Source organism: Oncorhynchus keta, chromosome 25 (genome assembly GCF_023373465.1).
Source record: "Oncorhynchus keta strain PuntledgeMale-10-30-2019 chromosome 25, Oket_V2, whole genome shotgun sequence".
Lineage (NCBI taxonomy): Eukaryota > Metazoa > Chordata > Actinopteri > Salmoniformes > Salmonidae > Oncorhynchus > Oncorhynchus keta.
In genome coordinates this window covers 12,374,298-12,392,065 of record NC_068445.1, presented here as the reverse complement: position 1 = coordinate 12,392,065, position 17,768 = coordinate 12,374,298, and the positions used below count along the sequence as shown (strand labels likewise).

Sequence of the window (17,768 nt, the reverse complement as noted above, 5' to 3'; positions counted from 1 at the left end):
AATAACTTTGTTTTAAAATGTTAGTCTGGTTGTTAGTTATGCTGTTCAATGCTATCCCACTACTATTAACCCCTCAAACATATAGAAAATCATGTCTCCTGCATGTATATCAGTCACATCACTGGAAATATAATCGATCTCAAGCCCAAGTTTCCCTCAGTGTCATTTCATATGCAGTAGCTTTGTCATCTTCTACTTTCTCATTGCCCATTTATCCAATATCCCATGCTTCACAGGGTTTCCTCTCGCAGGGAGATGTATCTCCTCCTCCTACCCCCTCTGCGTTCAGTGAACATGTAACAGAGCATGCACCACAGACTTTCCTCTGGAGCGATCTGCACTCCACTGCCTGCCCTGAATGGCCGCAGAGCACAGGACCCTGTAGAAAGGAGCACAGAGGAGAGGGAAGGAGCACAGAGGAGAGGGAAGGAGCACAGAGGAGAGGGAAGGAGCACAGAGGAGAGGGAAGGAGCACAGAGGAGAGGGAAGGAGCACAGAGGAGAGGGAAGGAGCACAGAGGAGAGGGAAGGAGCACAGAGGAGAGGGAAGGAGCACAGAGGAGAGGTTAGAAGGGGCTCAAGAGGGCACACGACAATATAGTAAGGCACCTGCTGTCACTAGTCTATCTACATGTGGTTACACTATTTACCCAGGATAAAGTAGGCAGTTGCGCTGAGGGAGAGGATGATGAGGAAGATGGTGCCAGGACCCACGTCCCCCAGGGCACAGGCGTTTGGACAGGCACAGGGACTCTCCACCCAGATTTGCAGGGGAATGTCTCCATTTAAGTGTAGGGCGAAGGAAGTGGATATGTTGGGACTACAGTGGTAGTGTACTACTGTCAGGGGCTGGGTGTACTCTAGGACTTGAGAAAGGGAAAGGTGATATCAATGTTGAGCGCACGGACCAGAATAATAATGACACTTCTGATTTATACTTCTGCTTACCAGAATATGAAACAGACAGTGTCTGCAAGCTGTTGTTGTAATGGAATTCGTTGCCCTCATGTCTCCCATAGTTTATGTAATGACTGATGTATCTGTTATTTCTGTAAAACCTGCTCAGTAAATTAATAATTTGATTAATCAAATCAAATTTTATTTGTCACATACACATGGTTAGCAGATGTTAATGCGAGTGTAGCGAAATGCTTGTGCTTCTAGTTCCGACATTGCAGTAATAACCAACAAGTAATCTAACTAACAATTCCAAAACTACTGTCTTATACACAGTGTAAGGGGATAAAGAATATGTACATAAGGATATATGAATGCGTGATGGTACAGAGCAGCATAGGCAAGATATAGTAGATGGTATCGAGTACAGTATATACATATGAGATGAGTATGTAAACAAAGTGGCATAGTTAAAGTGGCTAGTGATACATGTATTACATAAGGATGCAGTCGATGATATAAAGTACAGTATATATGTATGCATATGAGATGAATAATGTAGGGTAAGTAACATAAGGTAGCATTGTTTAAAGTGGCTAGTGATATATTTACATTTCCCATCAATTCCCATTATTAAAGTGGCTGGAGTTGAGTCAGTGTCAGTGTTACATACAGTCGAGAAGAACTAATCTTTGGGAACCTTTGTAAATACTTAGGCCTATATTGATGCTTCACAGAATGTAATATTGACCAACACAAAAGACTGCCACTACTAATTTTATTTTAAAATGTTTTTTTTTAGCTATTAAGCTATTAAGATTTTAACAAAAAGTACATACCTGACTGTCAAACAGGCAGCCACATCTGTGCAGTCTGTCCCTGCGAGGTCCTCTGGCTCAGAGAACGGTTGACAGGGGCTGAAGGAGAGGAGGATTTCTGCATTTGGCGGTGCGTTCTCCGAGGGCACAGGCTTTAGGTGTCCCAAGAATCCGTCTGAATCTGCCATGGCTACCAGGTTTATCACCCCTGAGCCGTCCTTCATGATGCATCTACAGTTACTCATTTTTAAACAGCCTGTCTTTCTCTTCAAGTCCGAGGGCGGAGGCGGAGGGTTGGACATGGAGGGAGACGACGAAATGGCACCAAAGCAGATGGATAAAGTCAAGAGAACCATTTGAAACCTCATCTTGACAATGTTGGAAGTGTAGACCTCGAGCTAGTTGTCTGTTTAGGAAGGTTCATTAAGGCAGCCATTTGTAATGTAGCAGCACAATGCCACTGATAAACTCATTAGAGCCCAACTGCTGACACATTCCAGGCGGTTCACAAAACTCACTCTGCTCCCAGACCACATAAATGACCAATGACACCACACACACAAACCCATGCACACAATTCGTTTTAGACTACTTCTGTATGATGTATTACATCGACCCCCATACATTGAATCATACATACATTGAATAATTCCCTCATATAATTAGCAGTTGCAGCGTTACCCTTTTCAGCTGGATGGAGGGAGGCAAAGCCAGACAGAGTAGGCTAGTGTATGGGGGGGTATTGAAAACACAGCTGGGACAGGGACTGGATAGATTAAAACTATTCAACAAATGTCAAATGGATTGTGAAAATAGACTTCCCATTGAGAACGTTTGTTAAAAAAAAATCTAATTTAAACCAGCGTTGTAAACATTGACATTAGGGTAAAATGTCAATTAAAAGTAAATGAAAATCCGACTAAGGTTTTTACATAAATGTAATTTCAAATAATCATTAGAACTATGTATATGTTGAAATTGCATTAAAAAGCATATTTTTCATCCTATATTCAATATATTGTATATTGGATGGCTGAAATTATGTTGGATTTCATATTTGATTAGACATTTATTTGACATTGTTTCAATGTTGATAGTAAAATGGTATGTTTGAATCAACGTCACTGTTTCAACATCATGCCATCAATTATTCAATGTTATTTAGGTAGTCTACGCAAATGAGTTTGGAAGCTGATCAATGTCTAAAGGTGTTTACATTATAGCTCAGCTGAAATCAACACAGTTTATTTTCAAAGTTAAGCAGGGTACCCAGACATGCATCTGGATGGTAAACTTGTTCTCCCTGAAGTGCATTACCCCTCATACCAGTAGGAGTCATTGTTCAGGGACGAATCGTTGTTAGCTAGCAAGCTAATTTAGCAAGTGCTCTATGATGCTAGCATAGCAAGCTAAAAACTAACTTTTTCCCCCAGTCCATTTACTAGCCAGTCCATCTAGTTACCTAGACAATGAGCTCACTGAGGCTGCCTGCAGCCCAACAATGTCACGTGACAGGCATGCCTTGAAAGAGTTCTAATCTACATTACGCGGCCACGAGACCGAGGAATGGGTAGCCTACTCCGCTCCTTGTCTTCAATGAGAGAGACTTTTCAGTGTTAGCTTATTTGGAAAATGTGCTAGGCTACTGGAGGTTAATGGCACAAGAAAGTTTAATGGACTAAGCTTTCTGAACTTCACCAACGGAGTAGAGACAATACCAGAATTTGTGGAATTGAGCTCCGAATACATCAATTCGGCCGAGGTGAGTACTTCAAAAATATATATTCGGTTTCCCGAGTGGCGTAGCTGTCTAAGGCACTACATTGTCAATGTAAATTGTCCAGTGGTGATTTTTATGAATTGTTCAGCAGTCTAATGGCTTGGGGTGTAGAAGCTGTTGTCTAGGACCAAAAGGCTCCTCATGGTGACCAGGTACCGCTTGCCGTGCGGTATGAGAGAAAAGTCTATAACTTGGGTGACTGGAGTCTCTGACAATTTTATGGGCTTTCCTCTGACACCGCCTATTATATAGGTCCTGGATGGCAGGAAGCTTAGCCCCAGTGATGTACTGGGCCGTTCACACAACCCTCTGTAGCGCCTTACGGTCAGATGCCAAGCAGTTGCCATACCAGGTGGTGATGCAACCAGGATGCTCTCGATGGTGCAGCTGTAGAAGCTTTTGAGGATTTGGGAAAAGGTTTTGTTGTGCCCTCTTCACGACTGTGTTGGTATGTTTGGACCATGATAGTTTGTTGGTGTTGTGGACACCAAGGAACTTGACAATCTCGACTCGCTCCACTACAGCCACGTTGATGTTAATGCGGGCCGGTTCGGCATGCCTTTTCCTGTAGTCCACAATCAGCTCCTTTGTCTTGCTCACATTGAGGGAGCGGTTGTTGTCCTGGCACTACACTGCCAGTTCTCTGACCTCCTCCCTATAGGCCGCCTCATTGTTGTCAGTATTCAGGCCTACCACTGTTGTGTCGTCAGAAAATGTAATGATGGCGTTGAAGTCGTGTTTGGCCACACAGTCGTGGGTAAACAGGGAATACAGGACGGGACATACCACTGAGGGGCCTCAGTGCTAAGGATCAGGGTGGCAGATGTTTTGTTTCCTACTCTTACCACCTGGGGGCATCCTGTCAGCAAGTCCAGGATCCAGTTGCAGAGGGAGAAGTTTTGTCCCAGTGTTACGGATACAAGTATCCCGTGTGTGTATCCTGTGTTCTTTTCTCTCCTTCTCCCCTCACAGGTGAAAATCATCACTCCCGAATCAGTCACCAATCCAATCACCAATCAGAAGACACACCTCCTCCTGTTTCCTACCCTATCACAGTTCCTTTCCCTTGGTTTAAAAACCCCTGTCAGTTGTTTGCTCTAGAGCTCAATCACTCTGTAAATGCCATGTCTGTAGGTCTCTGTGTTTCACTCTCGCTTTGTGTATTAACCTCTCATTTGTTTGAGCAACTCCATAGCACTTTGTCATCACCTGTGAGTATTGTTTTGGTTAGGGTGTTTTGTTTGCTGGTGGGAAAAGGGGAAACCAAGACAAGTCGCCCATGGGCATACACTACCCGTAGGTAGACTTTGTTAAATACACTAGTTAGAACTGAGCGGATCACCCACTGTATTTTTGGTTAGTTAGCTGTTGTTAAAGTAGGCTAGTCTAGCTTAGGGGTGTTTTTTAATACTTGTTTCTTTCCTTGGGTCCAACTCAGCCCCTTTTCCTGCTCCCCCCCATTACTGTGTGTTTTCAAATAAACCTTGAGTTTGACGGTAGATTTCCGTTGTCCTGGTTATTTTGTTCACACTTTTACTTTGTCACTATTATAATTTGCATGAGTTATGTTACGGGTCTCATTACCATCCCCCCCTAGACTGTCGGGCCAAAAGAGATTCGTAACACCCAGAGTCCTTGGCTTAGTGTTGAGCTTCATGGGCACTACGGTGTTGAACGCTGAGCTGTAGTTGATGAACAGCATTCTCACATAGGTGTTCCTTTTGAAGGGACGGTGTGGAGTGCGATTGAGATTGTGTCATCTGTTGGGGCGGTATGCGAATTGGAGTGGGTTTAGGGTGTCCGGGAGGATGCTGTTGATGTGAGCCATGACCAGCCTTTTAAAGCACGTCATTGCTACCGATATAAGTGCCACGGGGCGGTAGTCATTTAGGCATATTAGCTTCGCTTCCTTGGGCACAGGGACTATGCTGGTCTGCTGAAACATGTAGCTATTACAGACTCTGTCAGGGTGAGGTTGAAAATGTCGGTGAAGGCACTTGACAGTTGGTCCGTTCATGCTTTGAGGACACGTCCTGGTGATACGTCTGGCCCAGCGGCTGAATGTTGACCTGTTTAAAGGTTTTGTTCACATCGGCTACCGAGAGCGTTATCACAAAGTCATCCAGAACAGCTGGTGCTCTCGTGCATTCTGCAGTGTTGCTTGCCTCAATGCGAGCATAAAAGACATTTAGTTAATCTGGTAGGCTCGCGTCACTGGGCAGCTCGCGTCTGGGTTTCCCTTTGTAGTCCGTAATAGTTTTCAAGCCCTGCCACCTCAGACGAGCGTCAGAGCCGGTGTAGTAGGATTCTATCTTAATCCTGTATTGACGCTTTGTTTGGGCATAGAGGGATTTCTTACAAGCGTCCGGATTAGTCTCCTGCCCTTTGAAAGCGCTAGCTTTTAGTATGTGGATATATTGAAGCAACATCAAGTTAAAGCTTGGTCGCAAAAGTCAAGGTATTGGAGTGGCCATCACAAAGCTCTGACCTCAAACCTATAGAACATTTGTGGGCAGAACTGAAAAAGCGTGTGTGAGCAAGGAGGCCTACAAGCCTGACTCAGTTACACCAGCTCTGTCAGGAGGAATGGGCCAAAATTCACCCAACTTATTGTGGGAAGCTTGCGGAAGGCTACTCAAAATGTTTGGCCCAAGTTAAACAATTTAAAGGCAATGCTACCAAATACTAATTGAGTGTATGTAAACTTCTGACCCACTGGGAATGTGATGAAAGAAATAAAAACTGAAATAAATCATTCTCTCTACTATCATTCTGACATTTCACATTCTTAAGAAAGTTGGTGATCCTAATTGACCTGACTGGGATTAAATGTCAGTAATTGTGAAACTGAGTTTAAATGTATTTGGCTAAGGTGTATGTAAACATCCGACTTCAACTGTAGCGTCTCTGTTCTGCCGGTGCATGGAAAATCCCACCAGCTCTATATTGTCCATTTCTTAGTTCAGCCACGTCTCGGTGAAACATAAGATGTTTGGTTTTAATGTCCCGTTGGTAGGATAATATTAACAATAGGTAATACATTTTATTTTCTAATGATTGCACATTAGCAAGGAGAATGGAAGGCATTAGGAGCTTACTTGCTCGCCTCTGGCATCTCAGAAGGATCCCCGAATCTGCACCCCCTTTTCCGGTGTCTTTTCTTCACGCAAAAGGCGTGGATTTGGCCCTGTTCCAGTGAAAGCAGGATATCCTTCTCGTCGGACTCATTAAAGGAAAAAGTTACTTCCAGTCTGTGGTGAGTAATCACTTTTCTGATGTCCAGAAGTTATGTTCGGTAATAAGAGACATTATGTACACTAAGTTACACAAAAAAAAATTGGTTGGGAGAATGTAAAACGTCAGCCATGTTTTTTGGTGCCATCTCTTCCTCCAACACATTGGTGCTTCTCGGTTAAGCGAGCAGTGTGTCAAGAAGCAGTGCGGCTTGGCAGGTGTGCCTTGTTAACTTCATTTGTGGAATGCATTTCCTTAATGCGTTTGAGCCAATCAGTTGTGTTGTGACAAGATAGGGTTGGTATACAGAAGATAACCCTATTTGGTAAAAGACCAAGTCCATATTATGGCAAGCACAGCTCAAATAAGCAAAGAGAAACAACAGTTTATAATTACTTAAAGACAAAATCAATGCAGAACATTTCAAGAACTATGAAAGTTTCTTCAAGTGCAGTCACAAAAACCATAAAGTGCTATGATTAAACTGGGTCTCACAGGAAAGGAAGACCCAGAGTTACCTCTGCTGGAGAGAATAAGTTAGAGTTACCAGCCTCAGAAATTGCAGTCCAAATAAATGCTTCACAGAGTTCAAGTAACAGAGACATCTCAACTGTTCAGAGGAGACTGAGTGAATCAGACCTTCATGGTCTAATTGCTGCAAAGAAACCACTACTAAAGGACACAAATAAGAAGAGGCCAACATGAGCAATGGACATTAAACCAGAGGAAATCTGTCCTTTTGTCTGATTAGTCCAAATTTGAAATTTATGGTTCCAACCGCTGTGTCTTTGTGAGACGCAGAGTAGGTGACCGGATGATCCCCGCTTGTGTGATTCCCACCATGGAGGAGGAGGTGTGGGGGTGCTTTGCTGGTGACACTGTCAGTGGTATATTTTTAATTGAAGGCACACTTAACCAGCATGGCTACCACAGTATTCTGCAGCGATACACCATCCCATCTGGTTTGCGCTTAGTGGGACTATAATTTGTTTTTCATCAGGACAATGACCCAAGACACCTCCAGGCTCTGTAATGGCTATTTTACCAAGAAGGAGAGTGATGGAGTGCTGCATCAGATGACCTGGACTCAACAATTGAGGTGGTTTGGGATTAGTTGGACTGCAGAGTGAAGGAAAACCAGCCAACAAGTGCTCAGCATGTGGGAACTCCTTCAAGACAGTTGGAAAAGCATTCCAGGTGAAGCTGGATGAGAGAATGTCAAGAGTGTGCAAAGCTGTCATCAAGGCAAAGGGTGGCTACTTTTAAGAATCTAAAATATATTTTGATTTGTTTAACACTTTTCTTTGGTTACTACATGTTGGTTACGACAACACCTTTTCCCCTGTAAAATGTTGGCATTGATCCTCAAAACGTTCTGCACCATTGAGAGCATCCTGCCCGGTTGCATCACCACCTGGTATGGGAACTGCTTGGCATCCAACCATAAGGCGCTACAGAGGATACTGTGTACAGCCCAGTAGGTCACTGGGGCCAAGCTTCGGCGCATGTGACAAGTAAAATGTGATTTGATTTGAACCACTGATTATGACATTGGGAGAAAATCCTGGACAGCAGTTGTGATTGTCCATTTTACTTTGACATGTCCTCTTTTTAGGATATGTTGTCTGTTAACATGACAGCTCACTTTTTATTTGATTGAGCACCATTCAGTTTAGGCTATTTGATGGGAGAAACCTGCATGATTTAAAAAGTGTCTCTCATTACATTGTTATACATTTTATCTCCAGCTTGTAAGCTACAGAAAAGGCCACATACTCTTTCTACCATATCCTATATCTACTTCATGATTTATGTTACATTATTTGTTTGACAGAACATTGCTGGAACGCTACAGAGATGAGTCTCTCCAACAGCGCCCTGGAGAGGTGTACTGGGAATGGACAAGCTAAATATTTTGCACCCCTGCCTTTGACGAAGTGGGCACTGCTCATCAAAGGGCGGCATCCTCACCTAAAAAGCCCATATGCCCCTGGATGAGAGAAATTTTCATTGTTTTTTGGCAGAATTAGGTAAGGTTTTATGTGTTGTTGGATGTGTGACTTGGGCAGTTTAGCTCAGAAAATGCCTCCCTCGTCAATCTGCTGCCATAGGCGGCCACCTAATCCAGTTTAATGAGTGGGCCACTTTGATGGAATTAAGTAAAACCAGAAGTCCACACCCCTATCTCCATCTATGGATAATTTATGAATGGGCCAACTTTAGCTAGCTACCCACCGGAGGACAACAATACAGCGTGATACAACAACAAAAAAAAAAAAAAAATACTGTCAAAAATTTCTGGCTTGATGTGATGTGATTGGAGTGAAGCCAAATCCAAACTGGCTTCCCTTGATACTTTTTATTTTATTTGGTGAGCCAGCACCATTCACAGTTGAGCTCACACAGTTTAGCTCAAGGCTGATTGGATTTTATTGTAGTTTTCTTTTACCAAGGGAGGCCAAATACTCGCTGACTTCCCTTGCATTCAATAGTACGGGTGGCAACAATATTATACTCTTTTTGACCAGACAGCATCAGAAATCATCCATGTTTTGTGCTGCTACCATGTTGTGTTGCTACCATGTTGTTGTCATGTTTTGTTGCTACAGTATCGTGCTGCATTTTCCTGTGTAGCTGCCATGCTATGTTGTTGTCTTAGGTCTCTCTTCATGTAGTGTTGGGGTGTCTCTTGTCCTGATATGTGTTTTGTCCTATATTTTTATTTTAGATGTTTAATCCCAGCCCCCATTCCTGCAGCAGGCCTTTTTGCCTTCTGGTAGGCCATCATTGTCAGTAAGAATTTGTTCTTAATTAACTGACTTGCCTAGTTAAATAAATGTAAGAAAAAAAAGAAAGATGGCTTACATGTACAGAGACTGGGGGGTGCTGTTTCACTCACTCAGATGCTTTCTCTGGTGAGATACATTCAGCCTCTTGTGAATTGAAGGACAATTATGAAACTCAGAGAGATGAAAGATGCATTATTTAGTATGTTTGTTTTTTGTTGTTTGTTTTTGTTCTTTATGGTAAATTTTTTGGAGGGGAAGCCTGGCTTCCCTTGACTCCATGAGTATACGCCACTGCACCTTGTACATTCTACTAATCTAATTCACAACAGTAAGGTGAGGCCCCGACTGAGTTCCTACATTTTTTGGGTTATAATGTCAAAGTCCAGACCTTAACATGATCGAGATGTTGTGGCAGAACCTGAGACGAGTAGGTCATGCACGAAAACCCACAAATGTCCCTGCGTTAAAGCAGTTCTGCATGGAATCGGGGGCCAAAGTTTCTCCACAGCGATCTGAGAGACTGATCAACAACTCTAGGACGCGTTTGGTTGCAGTCATTACAGTTAAAGGTGGCACAACCAGTTATTGAGTGTAAGGGGGCAATTACAGTGCCTTCAGAAAGTATTCATACCCCTTGACTTATTCCACATGTTGTTGTGTTACAATCTGAATTCATAATAGTCAGCAACTCCAGTGTAGATTTGGCCTTTGGTGTTTTAGGTTATTATCCTGCTGAAAGGTGAATTTGTCTCCCAGTGTCTGTTGGAAAGCTGAATGAACCAGTTTCCTATCGGATTTTGCCTGTGCTCATAGCTGTATTCTGTTTTTTATCCTAAAAAACTATCTTGCCGATGGCAAGCATACCCATAACATGATGCAGCCGCCACCATGCTTTAAAATTTGAATGGTACTCTGTGATATATTGTGTTGGATTTGCCCTGAAACATAACGCTTTGTGTTTAGGATGGACAATTTTATTTCTTTGCCACTTTTGCAGTGTCACTGAAGTGTCTTGTTGCAAACAGGAATGCATGGTTTGGAATATACACTGCTCAAAAAAATAAAGGGAACACTTAAACAACACAATGTAACTCCAAGTCAATCACACTTCTGTGAATTCAAACTGCCCAGACCACCTTTGATCAGACAACATCTGGCATTCCTCAGATGGCTACACAGAGCCTGTGTGATAAGGTCCAGAACTAGGCAAGCTACACAGAGCCTGTGTGATCAGGTCCAGAACCAGGCAAGCTACACAGAGCGATGCGGTGCCTAGAGAGGATCTGCAAGGTAAGATTGCCACTGCTCTGCAGGGACTGGGGATGGTAGAAATCCCAAGCCTGGAGGGTCTGAGGTGTGCAAACTAGAGGTCGACCGAATATGATTTTTCAACGCCGATACCGATTTATTCGGCGACCAAAAAAGGACGATTACCGATTTTTTTAAATTATTTTTTTATTTTATTTTTATATACAGTGGGGAGAACAAGTATTTGACACACTGCCGATTCTGCAGGTTTTCCTACTTACAAAGCATGTAGAGGTCTGTAATTTTTATCATAGGTACACCTCAACTGTGAGAGACAGAATCTAAAACAAAAATCCAGAAAATCACATCGTATTATTTTTAAGTAATTCAATTGCATTTTATTGCATGACATAAGTATTTGATCACCTACCAACCATTTCTCCCCACTGTATATATTTGTAATAATGACAATTACAACAATACTGAATGAACACTTATTTTAACTTAATATAATACATAAATACAATCAATTTAGTCTCAAATAAATAATGAAACATGTTCAATTTGGTTTAAATAATTCAAAAACAAATTGTTCGAGAAGAAAGTAAAAGTGCAATATGTGCCAAGTAAGAAAGCTAACGTTTAAGTTCCCTGCTCAGAACATGAGAACATATGAAAGCTGGTGGTTCCTTTTGACATGAGTCTTCAATATTCCCAGGTAAGAAGTTTTAAGTTGTAGTTATTATAGGAATTATAGGACTATTTATCTCTCTATACCATTTGTATTTCATTAACCTTTGACTATTGGATGTTCTTATAGGCACTTTAGTATTGCCAGTGTAACAGTATAGCTTCCGTCCGTCTCCTCGCTCCTACCTGGACTCGAAACAGGAACACGATGACAACAGCCACCCTCGAAGCAGCATTACCCATGCAGAGCAAGAGGAATAACTACTCCAAGTCTCAGAGCGAGTGACGTTTGAAACGCTATTAGCGCGCACCCCGCTAACTCGCTAGCCATTTCACATCGGTTACAGCAGCCTAATCTCGGGAGTTGATAGGCTTGAAGTCATAAACAGTGCTGTGCTTGCGAAGAGCTGCTGGCAAAATGCACAAAAGTGCTGTTTGAATGAATGCGTACGAGCCTGCTGCTGCCTACCACCGCTCAGTCAGACTGCTCTATCAAATCATAGACTTAGTTATAACATAATAACACACAAATACGAGCCTTAGGTCATTAATATGGTAGAATCCAGAAACTATCATCTCGAAAACAAAACATTTATTCTTTCAGTGAAATACGGAACCGTTCCGTATTTTATCTAACGGGTGGCATCCATAAGTCTAAATATTCCTGTTACATTGCACAACCTTCAATTTTATGTCATAGTTACGTAAAATTAGGCGGCCCAAACTGTTACATATAACCTGACTCTGCGTGCAATGAACGCAAGAGAAATGACACAATTTCACCAGTTAATATTGCCTGCTAACCTGGATTTCATTTAGTTAAATATGCTGGATTAAAAATATATACTTCTGTGTATTGATTTTAAGAAAGGCATTGATGTTTATGGTTAGGTACACATTGGAGCAACGATACGCACCGCATCGATTATATGCAACGCAGTACACACTAGATAAACTAGTAATATCATCAACCATGTGTAGTTAACTAGTGATTATGATTGATAAATGTATTGCTAGCTAGCAACTTACCTTGGCTTCTACTGCATTCGCGTAACAGGCAGGCTCCTCGTGGAGCGCAATGTAATCAGGTGGTTAGAGCGGTGGACTAGTTAACTGTAAGGTTGCAAGATTAAATCCCCCGAGCTGAGAAGGTAAAAATCTGTCATTCTGCCCCTGAACGAGGCAGTTAACCCACCGTTCCTAGGCCTTCATTGAAAATAAGAATGTGTTCTTAACTGACTTGCCTAGTTAAATAAAGATTAAATAAAGTGTGTGTGTGTGTATGTGTGTATATATATATATATATATATATATATATTTAAAAAATCTGCCAAATCGGTGTAAAAAAAAAAAAAAAAAGATTTCCGATTATTATGAACTTGAAATCGGCCCTAATTAATCAGCCATTCTGATTAATCGGTCGACCTCTAGTGTAACGTCAAATAAAAAAAGTCCTCATCGTTGGTGTGTTCAGAGGACTAAATACCTTCCAAGTTACCCGTGTAAATAGTGACAGTTAAAACATATTTTTGTTGTTGAGTTTATTGCTCTAGCACAGTATACATGGCTTTTGTTACTATGGTGTTATGTTTAGCATAGGACTACTCTCTACTCTTTATGGTCCCGAAGGGACTCCGCACAGCAAAGAGGGGTAGCGATTGTACAATCATTGCACCTCTGTGCTCACCCTGTGTGTGTGTGTGTGTGTTGTCGTGGAAGGATCAGAATTTGTTGGTAACATTTGTAAGATGTTTAATATTCATCAAATGTGTGTAAGTTACTTCTCATAAGAATGTATTTTGTTGTACTATAGTGGTGGCCATTGGCAGTTATCTGTTCTAAGTTGCATGGGCCACAGAGAGGGGAGAGGTCAAAGTGTCATCATGTGTAAACATATCTTTTACTCCCTACCTTTTCCCATTCTGGGGAAAGAAGGGTTGTAGTGTCTGGAATCATTCTATGCTCCCTCTAATGTTGTTTCTATTTTAACCTATAGCCTCATCCTCCTCTCCGTGAGTTTGTCCAGGAGTTTGTATTTAGAGTGGGTTGTATCTAAACGACAATTTGATATATGCCTGTTGATAAGGAGGATTTGGTTTATGGTTCTGGGGTTTGGGAAAGGAGACAGCTGAACGATGAATTATGTCTATGCTGTCTGACTATGTGTGTCTTTGCTATTAAAGGAACTCAGTTGCATTGTAAGGGGGCTCTCAGAGAATTCACTGGAAGACACTGAATTTATCTGAGAGTCACAGGATTGTGATAGAGCTCGTATAATTAAAGATGGACTTTTATAACTAACTCTGACGTGTGTGGTTTGCTCCCATGATTTGGTAAATAGAGGAAATGTCCACGTGTGTGTGTGTGTGTGCACACTTATGTGTAATCCTACTGGCTACTGTTGGTCATTTCATTTAGAGGGCATGCGCTCAGTGATTATCAGTTAACAGATGGATTGCTTGATGGTTTAACGACATGGGCCTGGTGCACTGCTCGTCTTGTGCCAATCCTAAAGCGTCCTAGCTAGCTAACTCATTGAAGTTTTACCCTAATTGGAATATTTACAACACTGGTTGAATTTAGATGAAAACAGTACTGATTGATAACTTTTTGCAAATCCAAATGTGTTTTCCATGTAGATTCCACGTCATAATAGGTTGACAAATGACGTTGAAACGATGTGTGTGCCCAGTGGGTTCTTTGTTTATTCAGCTTTGTTTTTCTAGAGGTTCATAAGGTAGTGCACTTGCCCTCATGCCCTGAAACAGCAGGTTCAAACCAAGTTGTCAGTCCCTTATATAAGTCACTACAATAGGAGGTAAGTTGATGCCCTCACCTCATTTTTTAAAATACATTTATTTAACCAGAACACTTCACTGCACACACCTTTTGAGCCTCTGCACTGCAGGTGTGACACATCTGTAAAATCTGGCATCAATTCTCTGGACTGGAAAAATAGGTAAAAGAAGATCGACAATTTGCTTCTTTTCATTTATGAAAATTATGAATAGGCTTCAAATACATCTCCATTGAGTTTTAAAAAAGACAACATCAGAAAACTAGGTCAAGGTAAGAACTGCCGTCAACACTGACATCAGTTCAACATCTATTTTTGATTTACATTCGCTTGAGTTGTCAATTAACAGAAATTCTAAGTGAAATCAACTAAAAGAAGACAATTCCATTGCGTTGAGGATTTTTTTGCAAATCCTATAAGTTTTCCATGTTTCAATCTCATAAAATATTCTTTTGTTGAAATTATCTGGAAATTACATTGATTCAACCAGTTTCTGCCTAGTGGGTGGCTATCAGCTTTTATGTCAGTTAGCAATGTCTGAGCGTAATTAATATAATTGTGTCCATGTTATACCTAAAAGACAAGATATATTTCCAATTTATTCAAATAAAATAACATCTCTAACTTGAAATTGAGCTATACAATATACACTGAGTGTAGAAAACATTAGGATCGCCTTCCTAATATTGAGTTGCAACCCCCTTTGCCCTCAGAACAGCCTCAATTCATCAGCGCTTGGAGAAGGTGTTGAAAACGTTCCACAGGGTTGCTGGCCCATGTTGACTGCAATGCTTCCTACAGTTGTGTCAAGTTGGCTGGATGTCTTTTGGGTGGTGGACCATTCTTGATACACAAAAGAAACTGTTGATTGTGGAAAAACCCAGCATCGTTGCAGTTCTTGACACAGTCAAACCGCTGCGCCCTTTATCTGCCAGCACCTGAGGGAATGGGTACATTCATATTTATTTGTATTGTGTTGTTTCCTTGTCTATTAGGACTTTGTTGTGGCAGAATTGGGGTGAGCTGTTGTAACTTCTCAAGGGTTATGTATGCTCTGTTCTGTGTTGGACTGTGATGTTATGTTTATAGACTCAATTTGTGTTTGCACCCTAACACAAGGCCATTGTGTTCTGGAACTGTTGTTTCTATAAAATAACTTGTGTAACAATATGATTGTTTTATCACCTCTCACTATATAAGGGCATGTAATCATCTACTCTTCCAGCTCCTTCCCTGACTGAGATCAGAGAGGAATCTACCTATCAGCTGCTTGTATTAAAGATTCACCATTATAGAACTAAATTAGTTAGCTAATCTTTGAATGGATTTTTCCATAACATTTGGTGCCGTAACCCGGATGAGAGCGACCTGACTTTTTGATCCATTTATATTGGCTTGGAACCAGACAACCCTCTGGCCAGAAAAAAAGGTAAGATACCTTATTAAAAAATCTGTGAGGGACTGTCTGTTTTCTAGCCAAGCTTTAATGGTAAAAGAGCTCTTCCATGAAATCCATGACATTTTGGGGTTCAATTTGGCAGAACTATTTCCCTATAATGAATCTGGCCAGTGAACAGTATAACCTAAGGAAATTGGTTAAGAGGATCTAAGGAAATGTATTCAGAGTAGAGCCTAAGGGAATTGATCCAGAGTTAACACTGATCAATGGAGGCACAGTAAAACCTAAGGAAACGGATTTAGAGAACCTAAGCAAATAGGTTCAGAGGATCTAAGAAAATTGTTCCAGAGAGTAAATCTAACGAAACTGATTTACATTGTGTCTCTAATAGGCAAATCAAATGTTATTTGTCACGTGCGCCAAATACAACAGGTGAAATGCTTACTTACAGCTCTAACCAATAGTGCAAAAAATGTATTAGGTGAACAATAGGTAAGTAAAGAAATAAAAACAACCATAAAAAGGCAGTGGAAAAACAGTAGCGAGGCTATAAAAGTAGCAAGGCTACATACAGACACCGGTTAGTCAGGCTGATTGAGGTAGTATGTACATGTAGATATGGTTAAAGTGACTAAGCATATATGATGAACAGAGAGTAGCAGTAGCGTAAAGAGGGGTTGGCAGGTGGTGGGTGGGGACTCAATGCACATAGCCTGGTTAGCCAATGTGTGGGAGCACTGGTTGGTCGGGCCAATTGAGGTAGTATGTACATGAATGTATAGTTAAAGTGACTGTATATATGATAAACAGAGAGTAGCAGCAGTATAAAAGAGGAGTTGGATTGGGGGTGGGGTACACAATGCAAATAGTCCAGGTAGCCATTTGATCACCTGTTCAGGAGTCTTATGGCTTGGGGGTAAAACTGCTGAAGCCTTTTTGTCCTAGACTTGGCACTCCGGTACCGCTTGCCGTGCGGTAGTAGAGAGAACAGTCTATGACTGGGGTGGCTGGGGTCTTTGATAATTTGTTGGGCCTTCCTCTGACACCACCTGGTGTAGAGGTCCTGGATGGCAGGCAGCTTAGCCCCAGTGATGTACTGGGCCGTATGCACTACCCTCTGTAGTGCCCTGCGGTCGGAGGCCGAGCAATTGCCGTACCAGGTGGTGATGCAACCAGTTCTCTCGATGTTGCAGCTGTAGAACCTTTTGAGGATCTCAGAACCCATGCCAAAGCTTTTTAGTTTCCTGAGGGGGAATGGGCCTTGTCGTGCCCTCTTCACAACTGTCTTGGTGTGTTTGGACCATTCTAGTTTGTTGGTGATGTGGACACCAAGGAACTTGAAGCTCTCAACCTGCTCCACTGCAGCCCTGTTGATGCGAATGGGGGCGTGCTTGGCCCTCCTTTTTCTGTAGTCCACAATAAACTCCTTTGTCTTCATCACGTTGAGGGAGAGGTTGTTGTCCTGGCACCACACAGCCAGGTCTCTGACCTCCTCCCTATAGGCTGTCTCATCATTGTTGGCCAACCAGTCCTAGCACTGTTGTGTCCTCTGCAAATTTAATGATGGTGTTGGAGTCGTGCCTGGCCATGCAGTCGTGTGTAATTAGGGAGTATAGGAGGGGACTGAGCGTGCACCCCTGGGGGGCTCCAGTGTTGAAGATCAGGGTGGCAGATTTGTTGCTACCTATCCTCACCACCTGGGGGTGGCCCGTCAGGAAGTCCAGGATCCAGTTGCAGAGGGAGGTGTTTAGTCCCAGGATCCTTAGCTTAGTGATGAGCTTTGAGGGTACTATGGTGTTGAACGCTGTGCTGTAGTCAATGAATAGCATTCTCACATAGGTGTTCCTTTTGTCCAGGTGGGAAAGGGCAGTGTGAAGTGCAATAGAGATTGCATCAGCTGTGGATCTGTTTGGGAGGTATGCAAATTGGAGTGGGTCTAGGGTTTCTGGGATAATGGTGTTGATGTGAGCCATGATCAGCCTTTCAAAGCACTTCATGGCTACAGACGTGAGTGCTACAGGTCTATAGTCATTTAGGCAGGTTGCCTTCGTGTTCCTGGGCACAGGGACTATGGTGGTCTGAGTCTGTAATACTAACATGTTTCAAGCAATCAGGGA

General features: G+C 42.1%; 1 protein-coding gene across 1 annotated transcript; it reads right to left on the bottom strand.

Moving 5' to 3' along the window:
* Positions 1–93: 93 nt before the first annotated feature.
* On the bottom strand, positions 94–2,587 carry LOC118358201 (uncharacterized). The gene is made up of 4 exons (XM_035735753.2): positions 1,736–2,587; positions 948–1,057; positions 650–865; positions 94–379 (listed from the first exon to the last, which is right to left on the bottom strand). The coding sequence occupies exons 1-4, from the start codon at positions 2,080–2,082 to the stop codon at positions 231–233; spliced, it is 822 nt and encodes a 273-aa protein (XP_035591646.1). The 5' UTR covers positions 2,083–2,587; the 3' UTR covers positions 94–230.
* Positions 2,588–17,768: the final 15,181 nt, after the last annotated feature.